At 35.8% G+C, this 20,256-nt stretch overlaps 3 protein-coding genes and 1 long non-coding RNA gene across 7 annotated transcripts; 2 read left to right on the top strand and 2 right to left on the bottom strand.

Annotated features, from left to right (window-relative positions):
* Positions 1 to 514: 514 nt before the first annotated feature.
* Positions 515 to 3,162, top strand: LOC132282457 (uncharacterized). Its single transcript, XR_009471770.1, has 2 exons — positions 515 to 653; positions 2,573 to 3,162. It is a non-coding gene; the product is annotated as an uncharacterized LOC132282457 (long non-coding RNA).
* A 4,379-nt stretch (positions 3,163 to 7,541) lies between these two features.
* Positions 7,542 to 9,621, bottom strand: LOC132282456 (uncharacterized). 4 transcript variants are annotated; one of them, XM_059784147.1, is made up of 4 exons: positions 8,185 to 9,621; positions 7,995 to 8,080; positions 7,819 to 7,897; positions 7,542 to 7,677 (listed from the first exon to the last, which is right to left on the bottom strand). In XM_059784147.1, exon 1 carries the CDS (start codon positions 9,266 to 9,268, stop codon positions 8,219 to 8,221), a length of 1,050 nt encoding a protein of 349 aa, XP_059640130.1. In that variant the 5' UTR covers positions 9,269 to 9,621; the 3' UTR covers positions 7,542 to 7,677; positions 7,819 to 7,897; positions 7,995 to 8,080; positions 8,185 to 8,218. The 4 variants fall into 4 exon arrangements, with proteins under 4 accessions (XP_059640130.1, XP_059640132.1, XP_059640131.1 ...); XM_059784149.1 differs by having other exon boundaries at positions 8,214 to 9,621; XM_059784148.1 differs by having other exon boundaries at positions 7,768 to 7,897; positions 7,995 to 9,621.
* Positions 9,490 to 11,876, bottom strand: LOC132281154 (disease resistance protein L6-like). Its single transcript, XM_059782885.1, has 4 exons — positions 11,250 to 11,876; positions 10,947 to 11,150; positions 9,775 to 10,053; positions 9,490 to 9,639 (listed from the first exon to the last, which is right to left on the bottom strand). Exons 1-4 carry the CDS (start codon positions 11,874 to 11,876, stop codon positions 9,490 to 9,492), a joined length of 1,260 nt encoding a protein of 419 aa, XP_059638868.1.
* Positions 11,877 to 16,123: 4,247 nt separating this feature from the next.
* On the top strand, positions 16,124 to 16,606 carry LOC132281153 (uncharacterized). The gene has a single exon (XM_059782884.1). The coding sequence runs from the start codon at positions 16,124 to 16,126 to the stop codon at positions 16,604 to 16,606; it is 483 nt and encodes a 160-aa protein (XP_059638867.1).
* Positions 16,607 to 20,256: the final 3,650 nt, after the last annotated feature.

The raw sequence follows: 20,256 nt of genomic DNA, 5'->3' as shown, positions 1-20,256 counted from the left end.
CTTTTAGGACTTTCTTGCACTACCTTGCAAAAGTGCTCAAATATCGTCCACATCTGCTTTAAACTGATGCTCGTGCAGTTGTTGGGCTTTTCAAAACTTATGGTTCCACTAAAAAGCTTTATAAGTAATCACGAAGCGTCCAAATTGAATTTTATTTAAGCTCTGTTGTTTGGTAAATATTTTTATATTTTTTAATGTTTGATTATTCAAAATTAAAGAAAATCTTATACTACAAAGTAAAAGATTTTAAATTTAATATTAAATCATAAAGTTAATTTTGTTATTTCACAATTTAATAAACCTTGGTTACGAATATGTGGTAATTTGGTGACATGTTTTTTTTAGTTAAGAGTGTTTAATTTTAGTGGGAATTTTTTTGAACAAAAATAATTATAAAGAGAGCAATGTGATTTTTTTTCTATTTTATATAATATCGCAAAATTGAGAAAAATCTTTTACTACAAAGTAAATTTTTTTCCCTAAAAGCCAGCAAAATCAAGTTACCGATCAATCCTTCGTAAATCATTTTACGAGCTCCAACCATCCCGATCTCGACCTCAGCCCTGCCCTCCTACACCACACTCTCTCTCCTCAAACTAGCTTACACTATCGCCACTCCTCCGTCACAGTGAAACTCTAGAAGAAAGCAACAGGTATGAAATCTATATATTTGCATATATATCTTCGTATATATATGCTTTCTGATTTAAAAAAATTCAATTTCATTCTAAAATCCGGCAAGGGCTTTGTATTTGGGATCCAGATTTCCATCGTTTCGATCCAGAATGCTCTTCTGTTCTGGGTAAAAATTACCAATCTCTCTGTGCATATGTTTTGTGTTGATTTGATTTCCATGTGTGTATATATATGTATTTTTCAGTCTTCAATTCGATTTCACTGTTGATTTGTTGATTGGCTTTCTTAGTGGTGGTTGGCCTTGGGTTGTTAATAAAAGAGGGCTTAAGGGTGATGAATTGATTGGGATGTATGTTGATCCAGAACTCCTTGAATTCTACTTTAAATTGTTGAACACTAATAACGAGTAATATAAAACCACGTGAATCTGATTGGAATTTTGTTAAGGAATAAAATTGTTCTCATTAACATTCTTATTACACAAGCGAGATCGTGAAACATAGGCTTAATTTTTGGTACCTTTCTAGGCTAAAATTTCATTTCTTATTAACAACAATAATAGTAATAATAACTCTTAAATATTACATATCAAATGTACAGAATTTTATTTATAACCTTCACAATCAAAACAATGTCAAAATTTAGTTCTATATCAAAAAATTTCTTACCTAGGCTTAATTTTTGGTACCTTTCTAGGCTAAAATTTCATTTCTTATTAACAACAATAATAGTAATAATAACTCTCAAATATTACATATCAAATCTATAGAATTTGATTTATAACCGTCACAGTCAAAACAATGTCAAAATTTAATTCTATATCAAAAAATTTCTTCCAACACCTCATTTATAACAGAGCATGAGGACTAGTACCTTTTTCTGGAATGATGTTTTTAGTTGTGAATTGTCCATGTACTTAATAATGTATAATCATGAAAAGTTATCTTCTTGTTGTTCAATCAGTATAGAATACAATCAAAAGTGGGGGACTATTACCTTTTTCCTGGAATGATTTTTTTAGTTGCACTTATAATAATGTTCATTGTTTGGTAAGTTGAATACATGGTTTCATCGACTCTAATTGGGAACCTCGTCATGCTTGAAGTGATTTAACCCTTTTACATAACTGGGATTACAAAAAGCCTCAAATAAAAGAAAGAAATAAGTAATGACTAGAGAACCAAATGGTGTAATAAGGGATTGATGGTGGAGGAGTTAGGCAGCATACTTTGTGGGTGGCGGGTGTAGGAGGTGGAGAGGAGAGAGAGAATGGAGAGAGGGAAGAAGAGGGAGACGAGAGAGATGGTTGTGATGATGGAAAATTGGCAATGGACGGTGCCCATGGTGGGAGGAGGTGGCCGTGGTTAGGGTGGAAGCGGTAGGTGGCTGTGGCTGTCATATTTGTTTCTTATGGGTTATGTTCATTTAATAAGATCTTTTTATTAAAATTGCTTTAAAAAGAAGGCAATTATGACATTCATAAGTTATTTATTCATTTATTTATTTTTTTATAGGATTAATTACACCGACACCCTCTGAGGTTTGTCATATTGACAGCCATATATAAGTTGGGATTTTTTTAAACAATGACATTCCCTTAAGTTTGATAAAGTTAACAAAGATATCCCATGAGTCACTTGCCACATCTGACACCTAATGAATTGACATTATTACCTTTGACTTAAAAATTGACTAATTTGAATAATGAAATTACATTTCTAACCTTGTATAATATATATATATATAAATTGAAGTTAAAACCCATCAATTAGCCTCTAATCAGTCGTTTATATTGCAACAATGGAACGTATGGTACACCTTGGCAGTGATGGAATGTATGCTGCACCATGTATTAACTAAATTCTCGCATATATATATATATATATATTCAGTGAATACCACCAAATCAATTGTTGGTGAAATTTCAATTGCGCAGTGTGGAAGGATTTCAGTGATGGTTTTATCTGTATGCCTATACTTCAGACGGTGGCCACGGGAAGGCGGTGCCGACACCATCACAACCTTCTCTCCAAGCTCGAGAAGGATCCGAAAATCACATGGATGGGTCTCGTCTCTATCTTCGGCAACGACCTCGACACTGCGACCAGATCAGACAGTTCAAGGTGACGATTTTTTTGGTGGTCGTGGCAGCAACTGTGGTAAGGGATTTAGGGGTGGAGAGGGCTAAGGATTTGGTGGTAGGTTTGAGGGAGGGGCCGTGGGTTTGGTGGTGGGTTTGTTAGTGTTAGAGCTGCCATGGTTGTTATTTGTTACCTCTATTTTTCTATTTTAGTGGTGGTGGTTTGGTGGTGGTGGTGGTGGTGTATGGGTATGTTATGGTGTTTGAGTTCTGAATATATATATATTTCAATAAAGAGAAGCTGAGTGTTAGAGAGAGAAAGTAGAGATAGTAGGGTTAGGTTTCTGATGGAGATGGTTAACTAAGGGCAAAAATGTCATTTAATATTTTTGATATTTTACAATTTAAATTAATAAAATATTGAAGGGTAATATTGACTTTTCACATCTTTTAAGGGGTTGTTTGGATTCAATTTATGAAAGGGGGTGTCATTGTTCAAAAAAGGCCCAACTTATATATGGCTGTCAATATGGCAAACCTCGAGGGGTGTGAATGTAATTAACCCTTTTTTATATTATTATTGGTTCCGAAGCTGGGGACAAGCGATGCCAAGAGGACTGAGTATTGTATCATAAATAAAGCCCATTTCATCTATTGTGAGACAATGAGCTTATTCTAAATCAGAACTCAATGGTAGGTATTTTTATCTTCCTTAGGTGCCATCTTACGATATAATTAAAGCCCCGGTACCCTCATCTACTAGGCAATGGGAGATTTATACATGACATGGGTGATCTAGGGTCCCCCTTTTCATCTGGAACTTAGAAAAAACTGTAATACTGATGTGTCAATGAGTGCAACATAGAGAAATTGTAGAGTACTATGCAAATACAGAATCTGATACCCTTTTTTAATCCCTATAGATCACTAGATCAGCATTCCATCAAGCAAGTCCTTGGCCTTGGGATGTGAGAATTTACATGCTATGCATTTGGCCAGTATTGAATTTAACCAAAAAAGTTGTTCTTTGTGAGTGCAGTTATGGGTGAGGTGGTGAGCAAGGTTGAAAGTGAACTACTGTGCAGGTCTTATATCTCCATATATTTGGGAGAGGATCCTTTGGATAAGGAAGCCAAAGAGAAATATGGGATGTCCATGCTCTCTCTCTTTGAAAGAGATAGCTAGAAAGTTTTCTCTTTTAAAGAGATAGCTTCTAGCTATCTTTTTATTTGAATATAGACATAAAAGTTTATCCAGATATTTATTTTATTATTTAATGTGAAGTATTTGATTTTTTTGTTAATTTTCTAATATAAGCTACGGAGGTGGGCAATAAAGAAAGACTATAAAGATACTACTATTATCTTTTGAATTAGTTCCACCTTCCTGGTATTTTATATAAACACTTGTTTGTTGAGTATGTTATCTATGTTGAATAAGCACTTGTGTGTTTGCTGCTCCAGAAGATGGTGCCTTTTATCATGAATAAGCACAGCACATTGTGAAGTCATTTGGCAGTGTTGGATGCTTTTGTGTTTCAATTGCTGCTTCTGATCTGAGCGTGCTTCAGTAATTTTATTTTTTATTTTATCAGCAGCAGCAGAAAAAATAAAGATTTGAAATATTCCAACTTTGACTAAATGATTTTTTTTGTCAAAAAAACCTTTAAGCCGAAGTTGGAATATTTCAAATCTTTGGGCTTTTCAGAAGCAGAAATTGCACAGTTATTGTCATCTGTACCTTATGTCCTTGGAAGAAGCCTTGAGAACCAAATCATACCTGCTGTTCGAGTCATTAGATGTCTTGAAAGCAATCAAAGCGTGCTATGGAATACTTGAATTTAAGTTGGAGAAGAGAAGGTGTTGGAACCAAATATTGCAATCTTGTTGAATCATTGTGTACCCAAGTCATTAGTCCTAAAATGGTTTATGAATAAACCAAAGTCCCTACTTTTAAAAAGTGATCAGTTTAGTAAGGTGGTCAGCGATGTTGAAAAAATGGGTTTTGATCCCACAAATTTGCTATTCATGTCAGCGATGCATTCAATGGCAATGAATCAATGATGAGCAAATCACCCGGGGAGCAAAAATTGGGAGTTTATTCTAGTTTTGGTTTGTCAGAAGTGGACATTATTGCAGCATTCAAGTTAAAACCACTGTGTATGACTGCTTCAAAGGAGAAGATCAGGAAATCAAATACTTTTGCTATTTAGCATGGAGAAGAGGATGGTGTACTGTTCTACAGCTTTTGATGTCGAAAAATCTGATTGAGGAAGACCTGAGCTTAATATATGCACTCAAAATGACTGAAAAGATGTTTGTGGGCAAGTTTATGAGCAAGTATCAGAATGTGATTCCTGAAGTCATCGAGGCAAGTCAAGGCAAGATACAATTTCAAGGGTTTCCCTTTAATTTAAGAACATGAATGGTTGTAATATTTGTGGAATTTAAGAACAGCTTCACTATCATGTATTACTAGTCCATAGAAAATCACCATGTGGAGCCAATATGGTAGTTGTATGGGGTAGTGGCAGTGGCAGTACTAAATACAGCTCAGGAGAAGTTCCCCTAGCATCCATTAGTTCTGGAAGAACGGCATCAATTGAAGGATTGCAAAGTCCTATTAGTGATTCTTCTTTTTTTTCCCCCTTCAAAAAACCATGGTAGACATTTGATTTTTATGCTTAAGATTGATTTACTTCAATTTGTACAATTTAAGCATCATTTTGTTGTTCTTGTATGATGATGCATGGACAATTCAGTTTGTTTCCTCCTAATCTTATGAACTACTGGTCCTTTTTTTTGCACTCACTCATACGAGTTGTTGTACTTTTGTTCCTGTTCTGTGCTTTCACCGCATGGTATATTGTACAGAGAGCTTTAAGGTACTAATGGTTGGCATGCTTTACATGTTGGTTGAACTCCACTTGCAAAAGCTTCCAGGTTGATTATTTGAGTTTATTAACTAATCATAAAAATATTTGACTTCTTCAGAGAGCTTGTGCTTTGATGGGTGTTATGGAAGACTTGTCGGTTGCCTTGTTAAGTAATGCAAGGCTCACCATGTTAATTTCATTTGATCATATGCATGGTGCCTGTTTCAGGGGATTTATCTGCGTCTATTGAGCTTAGTGGCATTACCTGCGTCTATCCACTAGAAAGGTATGATAGTGTGTGTGGGCATCCTTAATCTTGTGGAGAGTTTTGTGACCAATTATCAAGACATGATATAGTTGCATTATTATGAATAACCAGCTTGTTTTTCTGAGTTTCACACTACTGTTTAGCAGGAAACTTTTTGTGACATTAGAGCAAGGAACTTCAACTTATAGTTCAGGAGAGATTGGTCCTGGCATCTATTGAGCTTAGTGGTTCACTAAAAATCTGTTTTATGACCTTGATTTCTTATCACTATTTTTCTTTCTGTTTAATACAAAATATTGCAAAAGGTTAGGTAAGAGATTGGGTAATGCCTACTTGTATTGTAACTAAACGGCATTCAAGTAAATTCTGCCATCTTAAGCTTTGTTACTGAATTTAACTTCTAATTCATTTATTTCCTGAACATCCTAATCCTTAAATTGGGGATACAACAATATCACAAACATTAAATTAGGCGCCCAATTTCATTAAATTGGGGACACAACAATGATGCAAAGGTATTCCATTCTCTATTTAATGTAGTATAGGATGAGCTAAATGGTACATTTGGGATGGGGTGCAAGTTCAATTTTGTTCAATGTTTCATTTTAGGATATTCTCTTTGACAATCATTTTTTTTTTTTTTTTTTTTTTTTTTGTTTTGTTTTGGTTGTTTAGAATTAGAATGGAACATAGGAAAATATAGGAGAGTGATTTTAAACAATTGAATAATTGATTTCTTCACACAATTCGCAGAATAAAAATACTTTAATTTATTGTTTCTCTCTACTATCTTTCTCAAATACAATGAATGATGGTTACTTGAGTTTCGTTAGTTTTCTCTTCTGAATTGTCCAACCATAAATAGGGATTTACATTATTCTCTTTTTTATTTTCTTTATAGTTAGTTATTTTTAAGCAAATCATTCTGTTTTTAGGTAAATAGTATTAATATTATTTATTGATTTATAATTTTTTTAAAAGATAAAGGGCAAGAAACACCTTGTTATATTCAAAGGACTAGGATCTCTAAGTTAAAATTCTTCTAAATTATTCTAAGTTAAATTCATCATGTAATGACAAGTTTTAATTCTATTCAATCTATGATATATATTTTGCCACATCATCATAATAATAAAAATAATAAAATATTTAAAAATAATATCTTTAATGTGACAATTAACATTGTTATCAACGCCGTTTGATAGGCCATCACTGCCAGTGGAAGTCTTCGGATCATCTACTAGATATATTTCTTCTTCCTCTTTTTGTATTTCTCTTCAAATGTATTTCTCTTCAAATCAATCCAAACTCACCCGTCTGATCTATTTTAATGTCATTTATATTTTTTTCTATAATTTATAATTCGTAGGATGATACCATTGATAGAATTTGTAATCAAATTGGCATTATCAAGTAAATGGGTCCTCTTCGTTTTTTTTTTTAATGGAATTTGTAATCCCATTAGTATCAATTATAAAGAAGCCATGTGCATGGCAAGATTAGATGTTGTGATACGATGCATTGGATTGAATATATACTCTTCACAAACTTAGCAGATCTGACTATTTGCTTTAATGAATGGAATGAACATGAGGCAAATGTACGAATTTAATTAATCAAAAAGTGATGCATCAAACCTCTCTGTCTAACTACAATAGTTATTTTTGTGCAACTGATCACAAACATCTGAAAATTATTCTTCACAGCCCTTTTGACAAGCTTGTTGCCATCCGTGTTCCATAATGTAAGCTACCATTTCTTTCATAATGCTTGTGGATTCACCTTATACCTCTTTTTGTACGTCCTCACCTCACTTGTCTGGAGATACGATAAAAAGTGAAGTTACAAATTAGATTTAAGTTGAGCAAAAAATGAACATGGATGAAGAGTGCAAATTAGTAATTAAACCTGCTTCAGACTCCGTTAATTTCTGATCTGCAATACAAGAAAGAAGCTCACCTTTATCACCAATGAAAGCAAAGCCATCATTAAGCTTCATTCTCAAACCATATATGAACAGGGACATACCAATAGAGTACTGAAAACAATGAGGAGGAGAGGATAAGAAACAAATTACAGCTAGAATAATATTATTGATTGTTCACTCATGACAGAGAGAGAGAGAGAGCATTTACCCTTTCTTACTAGGAGTATTCTTTTGATACTATGCTCTTCACCAATGTTTGATTATTCCACCCAACTTAATTTCCTATATGAGAACCTGAATTGATAAATAAAAAGAAAAGATAATGAGCAAGTAATCAAGGAAAGGAAAGCCACAATGATGGAATAATCTGAGCAGTGGAAAAACATGCTACTGCATACAATCTGTCGAACAAGAAGGGGAACCAAACCAGGCTCAATGGAAATCTTCATCAGAATCATCAGAATCTTCATCATAATCACCAGAAATAATATGTGTGTTTGGCAGATGCAGTACTTTTTCCAGCGATGACCACCACCTGATGTCCAGTTCCTCCAAGGCTTCCAAAGCCTCAAGGCCCTCAATCTCACGTAAGCTCATGCACTTATAGAGCCGCAAGTGTCTCAACATTTTCAAGTTTGATAGATTCGGCATTCTTACCATGGATGAGCAATACGACAAATTCAAATATTCCAATGATACCAATATATGTAGTCCTTCGATCTTATTGAGATTCTCGCAAGCAATAACTTCAAATTTTTTTAACTTGTTTAAGTTGGACCGATCTGATTTATTTTCAGGGTGCAACATTTTCAAGTTTGATAGATCCCAGCAACCCGACAAATACAAACATTCCAATGATACCAATAAATGTAGTCCTTCGATTTTATTGAGATCCCAGCAAGTAGCAACTTCAAATCTTTTTAACTTGTTTAAGTTGAACCGATCTGGTTTATTTTCAGGCTGTTTGTACCCACTCATATCTAAGGATGCTAGAGGTGCCAAACATTCGCGCAGATCAAGTTCAACTATTTTAAAGCACCTAAGCATACAAAAACTTGCCAGCGATACTAGATTTCCAAGTCCTTGAATCTCTGTCAGCTTATCGCACTCATGTATTGTCAAACTTTCTAGTAATTCTAGATTTCCAAGTAATTCAATCTTTGTCAGTTTAAAGCAATATTCTATTCTCAAACTCGTCAATAATTGTAGTTTCCCAAGCCCTTGAATCTTTGTCAGCTTATCGCACCCAGAAAGCTGCAATTCCGACAAGAGCTTCAGATTTGACAGATTTGGTAGTCTTTTCAATGACAGACCACCAACAACCACATTGGGAGGTATACCCAATATACATTGAAGTCCTTCGCGTTGATTGAGGAATTTGAGCTGAGAAAGGGCATCAATCCCTTTCTTGTTGCTACATCCAAAGTCCAACCTCTGCAATTTGGATAATTTAACAATATCACTGAAAATTATCTGATTCATGTAGTCAGGAATCTGATAACACCGCAGGACTTGTAGATTAACCAGATTTGCAAGATTAGGGGTAACATGAAAACTCCGCAACTCTACAGCAGAACTTGTAAACTCGAGGGAAGCTCTGGCAGTGCTTCGAGATTAAAGCAGTCTCTTAAGTCAAGGGTATGAATGCTTGTTGGTAGGCTTCGAATTCTTGTAGAATAAAAGCTGCTTAAGTATCTCAAACATCATAATCTCCCAATGCAACTTGGAATGTTACCTCTCAAATCAGAACCACGTGCATCTATAATTTCCAGCTTCTTTAACATCCTAATTTCATCAGGTAGCTCCCGTATTTCAGTGTCCGAAATGTCAAGCACTTTTAAGTTATTTGCCATCTGTTTACAAGATACATAAAAATATAGAAACAATCATACATGCTCCAATATGTATGTATGTATGTATGTAATGGGAGACGAGAAATGAATTGAGATTATGAGAGTTTGAGATTTTAAAATGTATGTAGTATATACCTTAATTTGACTCCAACCCTTCCAGTTCTCTGGGATCATACTACCGCTTAGATCAAGTATGACTAGTTTCTTCATATGAAAATTGGTTGCTTCAAAGTGCAGTGGGTAATATTGCCAACAAAGCCATCTTAAGTTTAACAAGCGATGCTTGAAATCCCCAACAACAACTTCAGCTTCATTTATTTGGAGATACCGCAGTTTAGATCGTTCCGCGAATTTGTCATGCTCACACGTTTTTTCAGCAATATTAAGATTTAGGAGTTGGACCTTTTCAGTTACCTATCAATGTAAAAACCATGAAAAAAAGTAAACAAATAAAAGAAACTATTTGCCCCGTGCCAAAAAACGGAATTATTAATATTAGATATCAATTATTATTCTTATTTTTTAAAAAAAATACCTATTTTTAATGACTTCTCAGAAACAGTTATTGGTGTTTACAGATAATTTTTGCTTTTATATATAAAAAAAAAATTAAAAATTAAAAATGAAGCAATTAAAGTTTAGTTATTTTAATCTTGAAAAAAAAAAAAAAAAAGGTCATTTTTTTGAGTTAAGATTGGGTTAGATTCAAGTTGGTTGATTCAAACATTCAGAACTCCTTTTTTTTCTTTTTCTTCTTCTTCAAATTCTTCTTCATTTTTTTATTTTTATTCTTTTTTTCATTTATAACAACTCTAAATAACTTGAAGTAATTGAAAGATCGTGCATAACATTGAAGCCTACAACTTAATTACAAATGCTACACCAATCTAAATGTACAACATGCCTACTTTCCATTGTAATGTACTAGCTAGTAACAAGAACATTTAAAATTCTTTTCTTAACCCCCAAAAAAGAAAATGATAGTTTCGGTCGTCTGAGATGAGTTAAAACTTTTGACTTTTTTTATTTTTTTTAAAATTTTTATTAGATAAATACTCACCTCACAACTCTAAAAAACTTAAATTGAGTTCCATTATCAATTTAAATCCAAGCTGACAGTTGTCGAAGCCCATCATAGATGATGTTGGCAAATTTAGGTTGGTCAACAACTTAGCTCCATAATTGGAACCTATGTGGTTGCTACCATGAATATTATTTAGAGCATGTGTATCATGAAATGACATGAAAGAGACTTAAGAAAACATTAATCAATGCAAAAAATTTAGCGCTGTAAATTTTTACCATGCATTCCTCAAATACAGCCGAGGCTTCTTGTCGATCCCACAACCTGTTGCGCCTTCTGGATTCTCAAGATCTTCTTGACGGACGATTTCTCTACCAAGATCTCTTAGTTGATCATGCATTCTCAATATTTTATCATTTTCAAGTTTTACCATAGACATGAGACAAAGGACATTAATTTCTGTCTCCGGAAAATAACCGCAGTCATCCTACATGTAAAATGGATATGTTTTATCCATCCCAATAAAAAGACATGCAATATCAAGAAATATCTGTTTTTGCTCATGGGTTAATACGTCATAACTTACTCTCAATTGTTCCTGAACTTCATGATTTGGTATTTTCTTCAACTTCTTCGATGTATCTTCCCATACTGTTATTGGCTTGTGAGATAGAAATGAACCTATAACCTCAAGAGCTAGAGGAAGCCCTGCAGTAACTGATACCACCTCTCTAGAGATACTATCAAAGTCCATTGGAGGAAACTTTTTCTGAAAAGCATGAATGTTGAGAAGTTGAAGAGATTGGTCTGGGTTCATAAATGGAGGTTCGTAAGTCTCATCCACTTCAAGAACATTTAAAACATGCTTGTTTCTAGTTGTAACTATGGTCCTAGTTCCTGGACCAAACCAATCACGATTTCCAACAAGCCAATCAAATTGAGACTTTTCATCCACATCGTCAAGAACAATGAAAACTTTCTTATTGAGAAATCGATGTCTGATAGCGTCGATTCCATCGTTAACATTAGTAATGCGAGGGTGCGGTTTAAGAGAGTCATTGAGAAGCTGGTTCTGCAAATCACAAATACCTTTATCTTTGTATTGTTTGACAATTTCCCGAACATCTGCAAGGAAGCTACAACAATTTTTAAAGTCTTGGAGGAGCTTGTTGTAGATGGACTTGGCAATAGTTGTCTTGCCAATACCACCCATGCCATACCAACAATCCTTACATCATTTGAACCAACATTTAATAATCTCATCATTTCATTCAGATGACCATCCATCATAACTAAGTAGTCACTTGTAAACATGCATTTTTTCTTCAGGTTCAACGACACTCTTTGAACAATCGTTTTTACTAATTCCCCTTGATGCCTGATTAATGTCATGATGAAAATGAAAAATAATTAGTGACCGAGACATAAACAAGTAGCTAAAATAATGATTGATGTGTTCTACCTTAGGGACGAGTAGTTGACTCATGAAACCAACATTTATCATGTTGTTTTTCTTCTTATAATTTTGTGTTTGTCCCTCTAATTTGATAGTATTAAAATGGTTGATCAGCTTCTTTGTTGACATGCCAACCCTTGAGTTCTCCAACCTGTTTGAGTGCCTCTTTCCATTTCATAACAGTGCATTCATCAAAACACCTCTCGTGCTCGCGAAAGGCTTCCTCGTAACTCCCAGATCGATGCCTAACATCGGATGGTTCAACATCGTAGAAGCTCACGGAGGCACCATTTACTGGAAGCATAGTTGTTGGAGAAGATCGGGATGGAGATACTGGACTCCCTGATTGCTTCGAGGAGCTCAGGGCCGATCTCTTCTCCTTTGCGAAGCTCATTGTCATCCCGAAAGGTGCGAACACCTGCGTCATTGAGACAGGTATATAGAAAATCTGTGAACGTGCGGCGAGTGTCTGGCCCTCTAAAACTCAAAAACACTTCGTATTCGCCTCCTGGAACAGGAACGGACGTCTATTACCAACACTATGATACCACACTCAAGTCTCTCTAACTCACTTCAGTGTTTGGCCTTTATCTGCGAATTGAGACATTCAAACACCCAATTTATATTTGCAAATCTCTATCGATCGATCGATGATGTTTGGCCTTTGGATCTGCTAATTGAGACATTCAAACACCCAATTTATATTTGCAAATCTCTCTCCATCGATCGATGATGTTTGGCCTTTGGATCTGCAAATTGAGACATTCAAACACCCAATTTATATTTGCAAATCTTTCTCGATCGATCGATGGTGTTTGGGTAATGAATCTGCAAATTATTAACTTTCCCAGTCAAGTTAACAGGACAATATATCTTTCGGCTAAAGAGGCAGCTTGTTCCAAGCACTCACACATTAGGAAACTTCATATAAATTTCCTACATCAAGAAATTTCCTCACTATTTCAAGATACAATCTACCTCATAAGTCATTCTTTTTGTCAAGGTATTCAAAATATAAGAAAAATTACATACATATAAAAGTAATAATGTTGGACTCAAATTACAAACCACTGGCGTTAGCAGAACCCATATTACAAAAACATGGACTTTGGTTTCAGAAAATTGTAACCAGGTCCAACTTCAAATAAATTTGTGATTAGGAAAAGAAATGCCAAATGAATAACCCGTGTCTTACTCTTAACAGAATACGGTAAAATAAACACGATAATTTTAATTAGTTTATGCAGTAAGTTAAATCAATTATAAATTAAAACAAATTTAAAATATATGGAACATCCCAACCAATTTATATTATTTAATAAATTGAATAATTGAAATGCAGACCGTCTTTATTAACATCAAACATTGGTGACTTTACTCTACACCAGAGTGCATGTTTAATAGTCTAGTAATAAAAACAAACCACAAACTTATTTTCCAAGTACTAATAAAATTATGAAAGTGGCCGGAAAGAGAGACCTTTCAAAAAAAAAAAAAAAAGAGAGAGGGAGAGAGAGAGAGAAATTTTGATTTTTATTATTATATACTTTTAAAATTTTGTTATTTGGGTATTTTAGACATTTCAATGGCTAAATTGACCTAATGTCCTTATCTGCACAAATTGTAAAATGTAAGGAAATTTTTTGAACAATAGGAGATTAATTATACATTTTATATATTATAAAGGTAGTACCCTATCACATTCAGTACCTTTATTGTATTCAATTTCACGTAATTTTTATGCAATTAACAAATTTGTCAGATTGGGTAATTTTATCAAGGCTATGTAATATTTCAATGATTCCAATTTGTTTATAGCTTTATTGAGTTCAAGACAATAAGTAACAACTAACTTTTTTTTTTACTTTTTCAAGTCTGTTTGACATATGTGCTTTTGTCGAAGGTATTTGGACTCATTCATCTCCTAAAGACATCAATTGTGGCCAAATTTATTTTGTAATAAATAATTTTTAGAGAGACATAGAGATGAACTTATAGAAACTTTCAACTACAAGGCAGTCACAAATAGGGAACATATTAGAATCGAATGAAGAATTCCATGAATAGGAGTGTAGCAACACTTGATTTCACCACCTTCAAATTTACCAAATGTTCCATATTATTATACGAAATTGTAGAATAGTATGTGTGGAGGGAAAAAAAATCACACAAATCGCAAAACAACACATGGTGACAAAAGACAGCCCGCAAAAAGGCTAAAAAAACTGAAAACCCATAATGAAACATAAGCCCAGCGAAGGAAGGCCTATTTAAAACAGAGGCAGAATAAACAAGCCCAATTCTGACAAGGCCCAAACTCCATAACGCCCGCAATAATGTCAAATGCACGATCTGTAGGCATAAATTACCTACATTTTGGAATAAAAGCCAAGAAACGGCTCCATATAAATTCCTAAGCTAAAAAACACTTATAAGTAAAGCCTGAACAAAGGTAAAAGGCATGAGACTCTGAATACTATTACTATCTCAAAGATTTACTTGCTCTTTTCTTAATTTTTTCTGTGTGTTTTCCGTAGTCGATCCCTTTAGGTGTTCGGGTGTAAAAAATTGCACCCACACTTTGGCGCCATCTGTGAGAACTTCGATACAAAAAGTCCGTTCCCTATCCCTTGCATACAGCATCACTCCAGAATGGCAACAGAGCCAGACACTGTTCAACCGCAACAACAGGAGACCATGCAGAAGATACGCGAAGAGATGCAAGCGCAACTGGACGTCCTGCGACAAGCAAATAAAGCCAGCGCTGAGCAAATCAATATGCTAAAGCAGGCTCAAGAAACCAACGTGGCACAAATCAGCACTCTACACAGAGAAAACGAAAGACTCTGAGGCAACGCTCGGCGGAATGAACAGCCGAAAGACCCTTGGCCCAAACGTTAGAACGAAGATCCCCTCATGAAGCCAGGCGATGATAATCCACCCTACCAACAGAAGGCTCCATGCCAATAGCCCAATGAAACGCTGGAGGACATCCACGATGCCGCAAGTCAGTTGCGCACCTTGGGGAACTCCAATATTGGGGGGCCTCGAATCACCAAAGCCCATCCATCAGATAACGCGGATTCAGGTAGAAAAGAAATATGGACCCCAGCAGCTGGTCAGCCATCTTTGGGAACGACTTTATCGCCAGGCTCCGGAAAGAAATGGACGAATGAATCAAAGGGCTAAAGGCCCAATTGCCCGAAGACATGGCGAGAGAATTTACTGCATCAATAATAAAAACCCCTTTCATAGATGAGATAGAATGGGTCACAAGACCCAAGAAGTTCACGATGCCCAAGTTCATCAAATTCAATGGGACTAGAGATTCCCTCCAACACCTCAACCACTATACTCAGGAAATGACACTAGAAGCTCACAATGATCTATTCATGTGCAAGATATTTCCATCTAGCCTGACGGGGGTGGCCCTAGAGTGGTTCAAGAATCGCCCGTGCAAATCGATCCCAAACTTCGAATCACTATGCGTAGCGCTCTTGGCCCAGTATTGTGGAAATAAAAAACAGAAGAAAACCATTGCCAGTCTCTTTACGATTCGGCAGATGAAGGGAGAAGGCCTGCAAACCTTCCTCACCCGATTCAACATGGAGTCTTCGGGCATACTAGATTGTAATCCAAACACAGCCATAGAAGTGTTCAAGATAGCCATGGTGCAGGGCTCACGTTTTCATTCTTCTCTGGTGAAGAAGACCCCAACTAACATGTCGGAGCTGAATTCATGAGCATAAAACTACATCAGACTTGAAGAAAATAAAGTAACTAGACAGCAGAGAGCGACACTGGTTACAGTAAAGAATCAACCGAAGGAGTGATCGAGCACCCCGCGGGCCGATCGGGAACCCCCAACTATTGAGGGACGAGCCCCTGAAAAGAAATCCCGAACAACTGAAAAGGTTACGCCTCTCAAAGTAACACTGGCCATACTGTACCAAGAGACCAAGGCAAGAAACATCTTCCAGATCCCACTACCAATCAGACAGCCAATGGAGCAAAGAGACCAAAATAAACACTGTGCATTCCACAGTGATTTCGGCCACCTGACCAATGATTGTAGGAGCTTGAGAAGACAGGTGGAAGCGTTAATAGCCAAGGGCAAGTTAACTGAATACTTGATTACCCTAGGGCAGCAAAGGCAGCAAGATCGAGCCCGGGCAATTCCAAAAGCCGCGGTAGAGAGCCATCATGTCCTGGTAATTAACACAATTCATGGCCGTCCGGAAGAAGACAAGCAATCGGGAAATTCCTACAGGATCCAGCTCAAACAAGCCCATAAGTTACGAAAGATTGGGGAAATCAATACCGTCGACTGCAAACCCAATCCAGCACAAGTTTCTTTTCATAAAGGGGACCTCAGAAGGGTGCAACACCCGTACGAAGACCCATTAGTAGTTAGTCTACTAGTGGCCAACTGTCTGGTCAGACGAGTACTGATTGACCACGGCAGTAGCGCTAGTGATGAGCGCTAAAAAGTGCGTATTTAAACCCCTTAAGCTTAGGCATTCTAGTACATTTATCTATCTTACTTTACCATTTTAGGTTGATTTCGTATTATTTCTATTTTCAGGCACTTATCCCGAAAATAAGCTAACTCAGCCAAATAAGAGCTTAATTGAAGCAATTCTAGGATTGAACAAAGAAAAGAGCAAAGTGGAGAAAAAAAGAAGCAAATGAAGCCAAAAGTGGGAAGCAGCAAAGTTCGATTGATCCAAGTTCAAGGTTCGATCGATCGAACAATAATCGATCTCAGCACTTCAAAATAGATCCAAGTCTAGATCCAAAAGCGTAAAGTCCAAAAGTTTGATCGATCCAACACCATCCTTGGATCAATAGAACACTTTTGTCCTTATTCAAATGATTGATCATATCCACAGCTGTACCACCCATTAACCACTTTTGTCCTTTTCCCATAAATATCTCCCAAAATATCTCGGATTTGTCTTTTCCCAAAAAGCTCAACCAGTTGGATCGATCCAGCCTAAGTTCGATAGATTTCAGCCAGTTCGATCGATCCAAGACCAAGGTTTGATCGATCAAACTTCCTCCAGTGCGAAAAAGTTAAAATTCCATCTCATTGAAAGTTGTCCTTTATCCAATCATTAAGGAATATTGTGTGCATGACCCCAGTTCATTTTGGGTGTCATTTTGACCTACCTATGTAAGGATAAGGATTGCTTTTTACATGGGAGGGCCAACATTATTTTCATATCATCTCTTGGAGAGGAAGCTTAGAGGAGGAGGAGGCTAGAGACACCATTGGAGACTCTTCATCAACAAGGAGCAGATTTCAACCATGGAATTAGCCCTTGAGGGTTGGAGCATCATCACCATGAGTGGCTAGACATCCTCTTGGGGCTAGAGTTAGCCCCAAGCATGCTTTCTATATATTAATCTTGTGCATTATTGAGGGATTAGTGTTGTAATTAATGTTTTAACACTTTTATACATATAGATCTTGTTTATTCAATGATTTATAAGGTTTAATGCTTCCAATCAATCATTTCATTCTATCCATATGTCTATGTATGCTAGAATAGATGTTCATGTGTTTGCCTCTATTTCTTGTGTAATTGATGCATGTCTATGTGTATTAATGCTATAGATTTGGAGATTATCAAAACATTGTGCTTAAAAGAATGCTCTTGTGATTTTCTAGATGGTCCATGCTCATTTCTTGATGGATTATACCTCTCCCTTAGCTTAGTTAGTTTAATTTCATGTCATTAGTTTAATTATAGTGTAGTGATAGCATAATTATTAGATGAGAGGACAATCCATGCTAGTTGTTTGATATTCCATACTTTTGAATGTAAGTAGCATATGTTTCTAACTTTGTAGTGTATTTGGCTTGTGAACTTAATGAAAGGATTAATGACTTGCTAGATATGTTGTGCTTTTCACATGCTATTTAAACAATATATACTTAATTGCTAGATATATTGTGCTTTTCACATGTTGATTAGACAATGTATGCTTAATTGGTCACCTTTGCTAATTGAATCAACCAAGCACACACACACACAATTATTGCAACACACATTACCCTCATTAGTCACTAGTTAGAAGTGTAGAAAAACATTGCTTGGTGGTGACCTTTAAACCCCAAGATTTCTCTTTTTCTTACTTACTTTTTGTTACATTCAATTGCTTGGTTTAATTTAGTTGCTCTCTAGTTTAATTAACCAATCACCCCTTTGTTTGATCACTCGACATACTAACCTTAATTGTAATTCCACAATCAAGTACGACTCCAATCCCTTGGGACGATCCCTACTCACCCTTGCTACTTTAGTAGTAGTGTTGGTAGTGGTTTTTATAAATTTAAACTTAACCCCAAAGGCTTTTCTTGAACCGTACATTCACTACATCAATTTGGCGTGTAGGAACGGCCAATAACACCATCAAATTTTGGCGCCGTTGCCGGGGATTAGGCAATGTCGTATTTGTGAAATCAATTAGGAATTAGTACTCTTTTGATCGTGTCTTTACTTTATTTTTCCTTTAGATTACTTATTGTGTTTGTTCATCTTTAACAAGGAGCATTGAGTTAGGAGGTAAGCAAAGGAGCCATCAAGTAAAGGAGCTAAGCAAGAAAGGAAAAGTGCTAAAAAAAAATAATAATAATAAAATAAAAAATAAATAAAAAATTTACTAAGCTAAGCTTTAAATTTGGAGTTGAAGTGCTAAAGGACCTTTGCGAGACTTTCTTACTTAATCCCTTAGTTAAATCGTCGGCCCGCGTGGAGGCTTGTTTTTAAATTCTTAGATAAATCGTGAGCCCGCGTGGAGACAATTTACTTTTCTTTGCATTGTTATCAAAGCATGGGAGTATGGGAACATTGTATGTGGAGGAAGTTTGTTGATTGTTGATTTGTTGTGAAGGAGGAGTGCTTGCTTGTTTTATGGTGATTTGTGTGTCATTTTGTAGTGTTGTATAGACCTTGTCATACCATTCATTCTAGACATTAACATGGAAAATCTAGAGGGTAATCTTGGCTACTTAGACCCACGTTTCATGCATACCCTACCTTTTAATCAACATGAACCCGGAGTTCAAGCTCCAATTCCTCCGATGGTCCTTCGTGATCATTATAATCTTCATGCATACTATGCACCCACTTGCATTGTGTTGCCTAATTTTGAGGCTAATCAATATGAAATCAAGCCTGAGACCATTCAAATGTGTCTACTCTTTTATGGCTTGGATGAAGAGGAACCATATAGGCATCTTAATGAATTTCTTGAACTATGTTCCACCGTAAGGTATATGGATGTCCCGGAGGAAGTTCTTAAATTACTCATCTTCCCTTTCACACTTAAAAATAAAGCAAAGCATTGGTTCAATACTTTAGGGGTGAATTCAATAACATCTTGGGCACAATTGCAAAATGAGTTTTTAAAAAAATTTTACCCCGTAAGTTTGACCAATGTAATGTGTGCTTCAATTAGAGAATTTTCTCAAAGGGAAGGAGAGTTGTTGCATAAGGCTTGGGAGAGATTGAATGACTTGCTAAGAAAGTGTCCACACTATAGTATTCCAAAATGGCAAGTTGTCCAATACTTCTATGAAAGCCTATCCGACATGCAAAAGGACATAGTTGATACCTCATGTGGGGGTTCAAATTTTGGAAAACATGAAGATGACATTTGGCACCTCTTTGAAAAAATGAGTGAAAATTCTTTGCACAAATATTACACTTCTCGGCTTGACCATGGTTTTACTAAAAAGGAGGAAAGTGTAACAGTGTGTCAATTTGAAAATTCAAGGGAAATTGTAGCTGAGGTTAAAACACTTTCTCAAAAACTTGATTAATTCTTGTTGAATCAAAAACCGGCTACCAATGTGTCTCCTTTTCATCATACAACTCATCTTTGTGAGCCTTGCATGACATGTTCAAGTGTTTTGCATACTACTGTCAATTGTCCCCATGGACATATTGTTAATGAACACTTTGAACAAGTTAATGCCACATTTGCTCACCTTTATTCAAAAGCATATGTTCCATTGTGGAATGAAAGCCCTTATCAAGCTAAAAATCTTCAAAGAAAATACATTCCACCTCATAAAAGAAATGGAGGTTCTCAAGGGTTCGTTTCTTCTTCTTTTCATCATCAAAGA

This window comes from Cornus florida, unplaced genomic scaffold (genome assembly GCF_030987335.1).
Source record: "Cornus florida cultivar Cherokee Brave unplaced genomic scaffold, ASM3098733v1 CherokeeBrave_3.0.0_Hap2_Chr11, whole genome shotgun sequence".
NCBI classification, from domain to species: Eukaryota; Viridiplantae; Streptophyta; class Magnoliopsida; order Cornales; family Cornaceae; genus Cornus; species Cornus florida.
Note: the sequence above shows the minus strand (reverse complement) of the source record. Positions and strands in the feature narration are given on the sequence as shown.

Excerpts from the sequence above, each read along its gene's own strand:
- LOC132281154 (XM_059782885.1), bottom strand. The coding sequence starts at position 11,876 with ATGGGTGGTATTGGCAAGACAACTATTGCCAAGTCCATCTACAACAAG. Across the intron at positions 11,151-11,249 it reads AAGTTCAGGAACAATTGAGA|GATGACTGCGGTTATTTTCC; the intron begins GTAAGTTATGAC and ends TTTTACATGTAG. Across the intron at positions 10,054-10,946 it reads CTCGGCTGTATTTGAGGAAT|GTAACTGAAAAGGTCCAACT; the intron begins GCATGGTAAAAA and ends TTACATTGATAG.
- LOC132282456 (XM_059784148.1), bottom strand. The coding sequence starts at position 9,268 with ATGAATCAGATAATTTTCAGTGATATTGTTAAATTATCCAAATTGCAG.
- LOC132281153 (XM_059782884.1), top strand. The coding sequence starts at position 16,124 with ATGGAGCAAAGAGACCAAAATAAACACTGTGCATTCCACAGTGATTTC.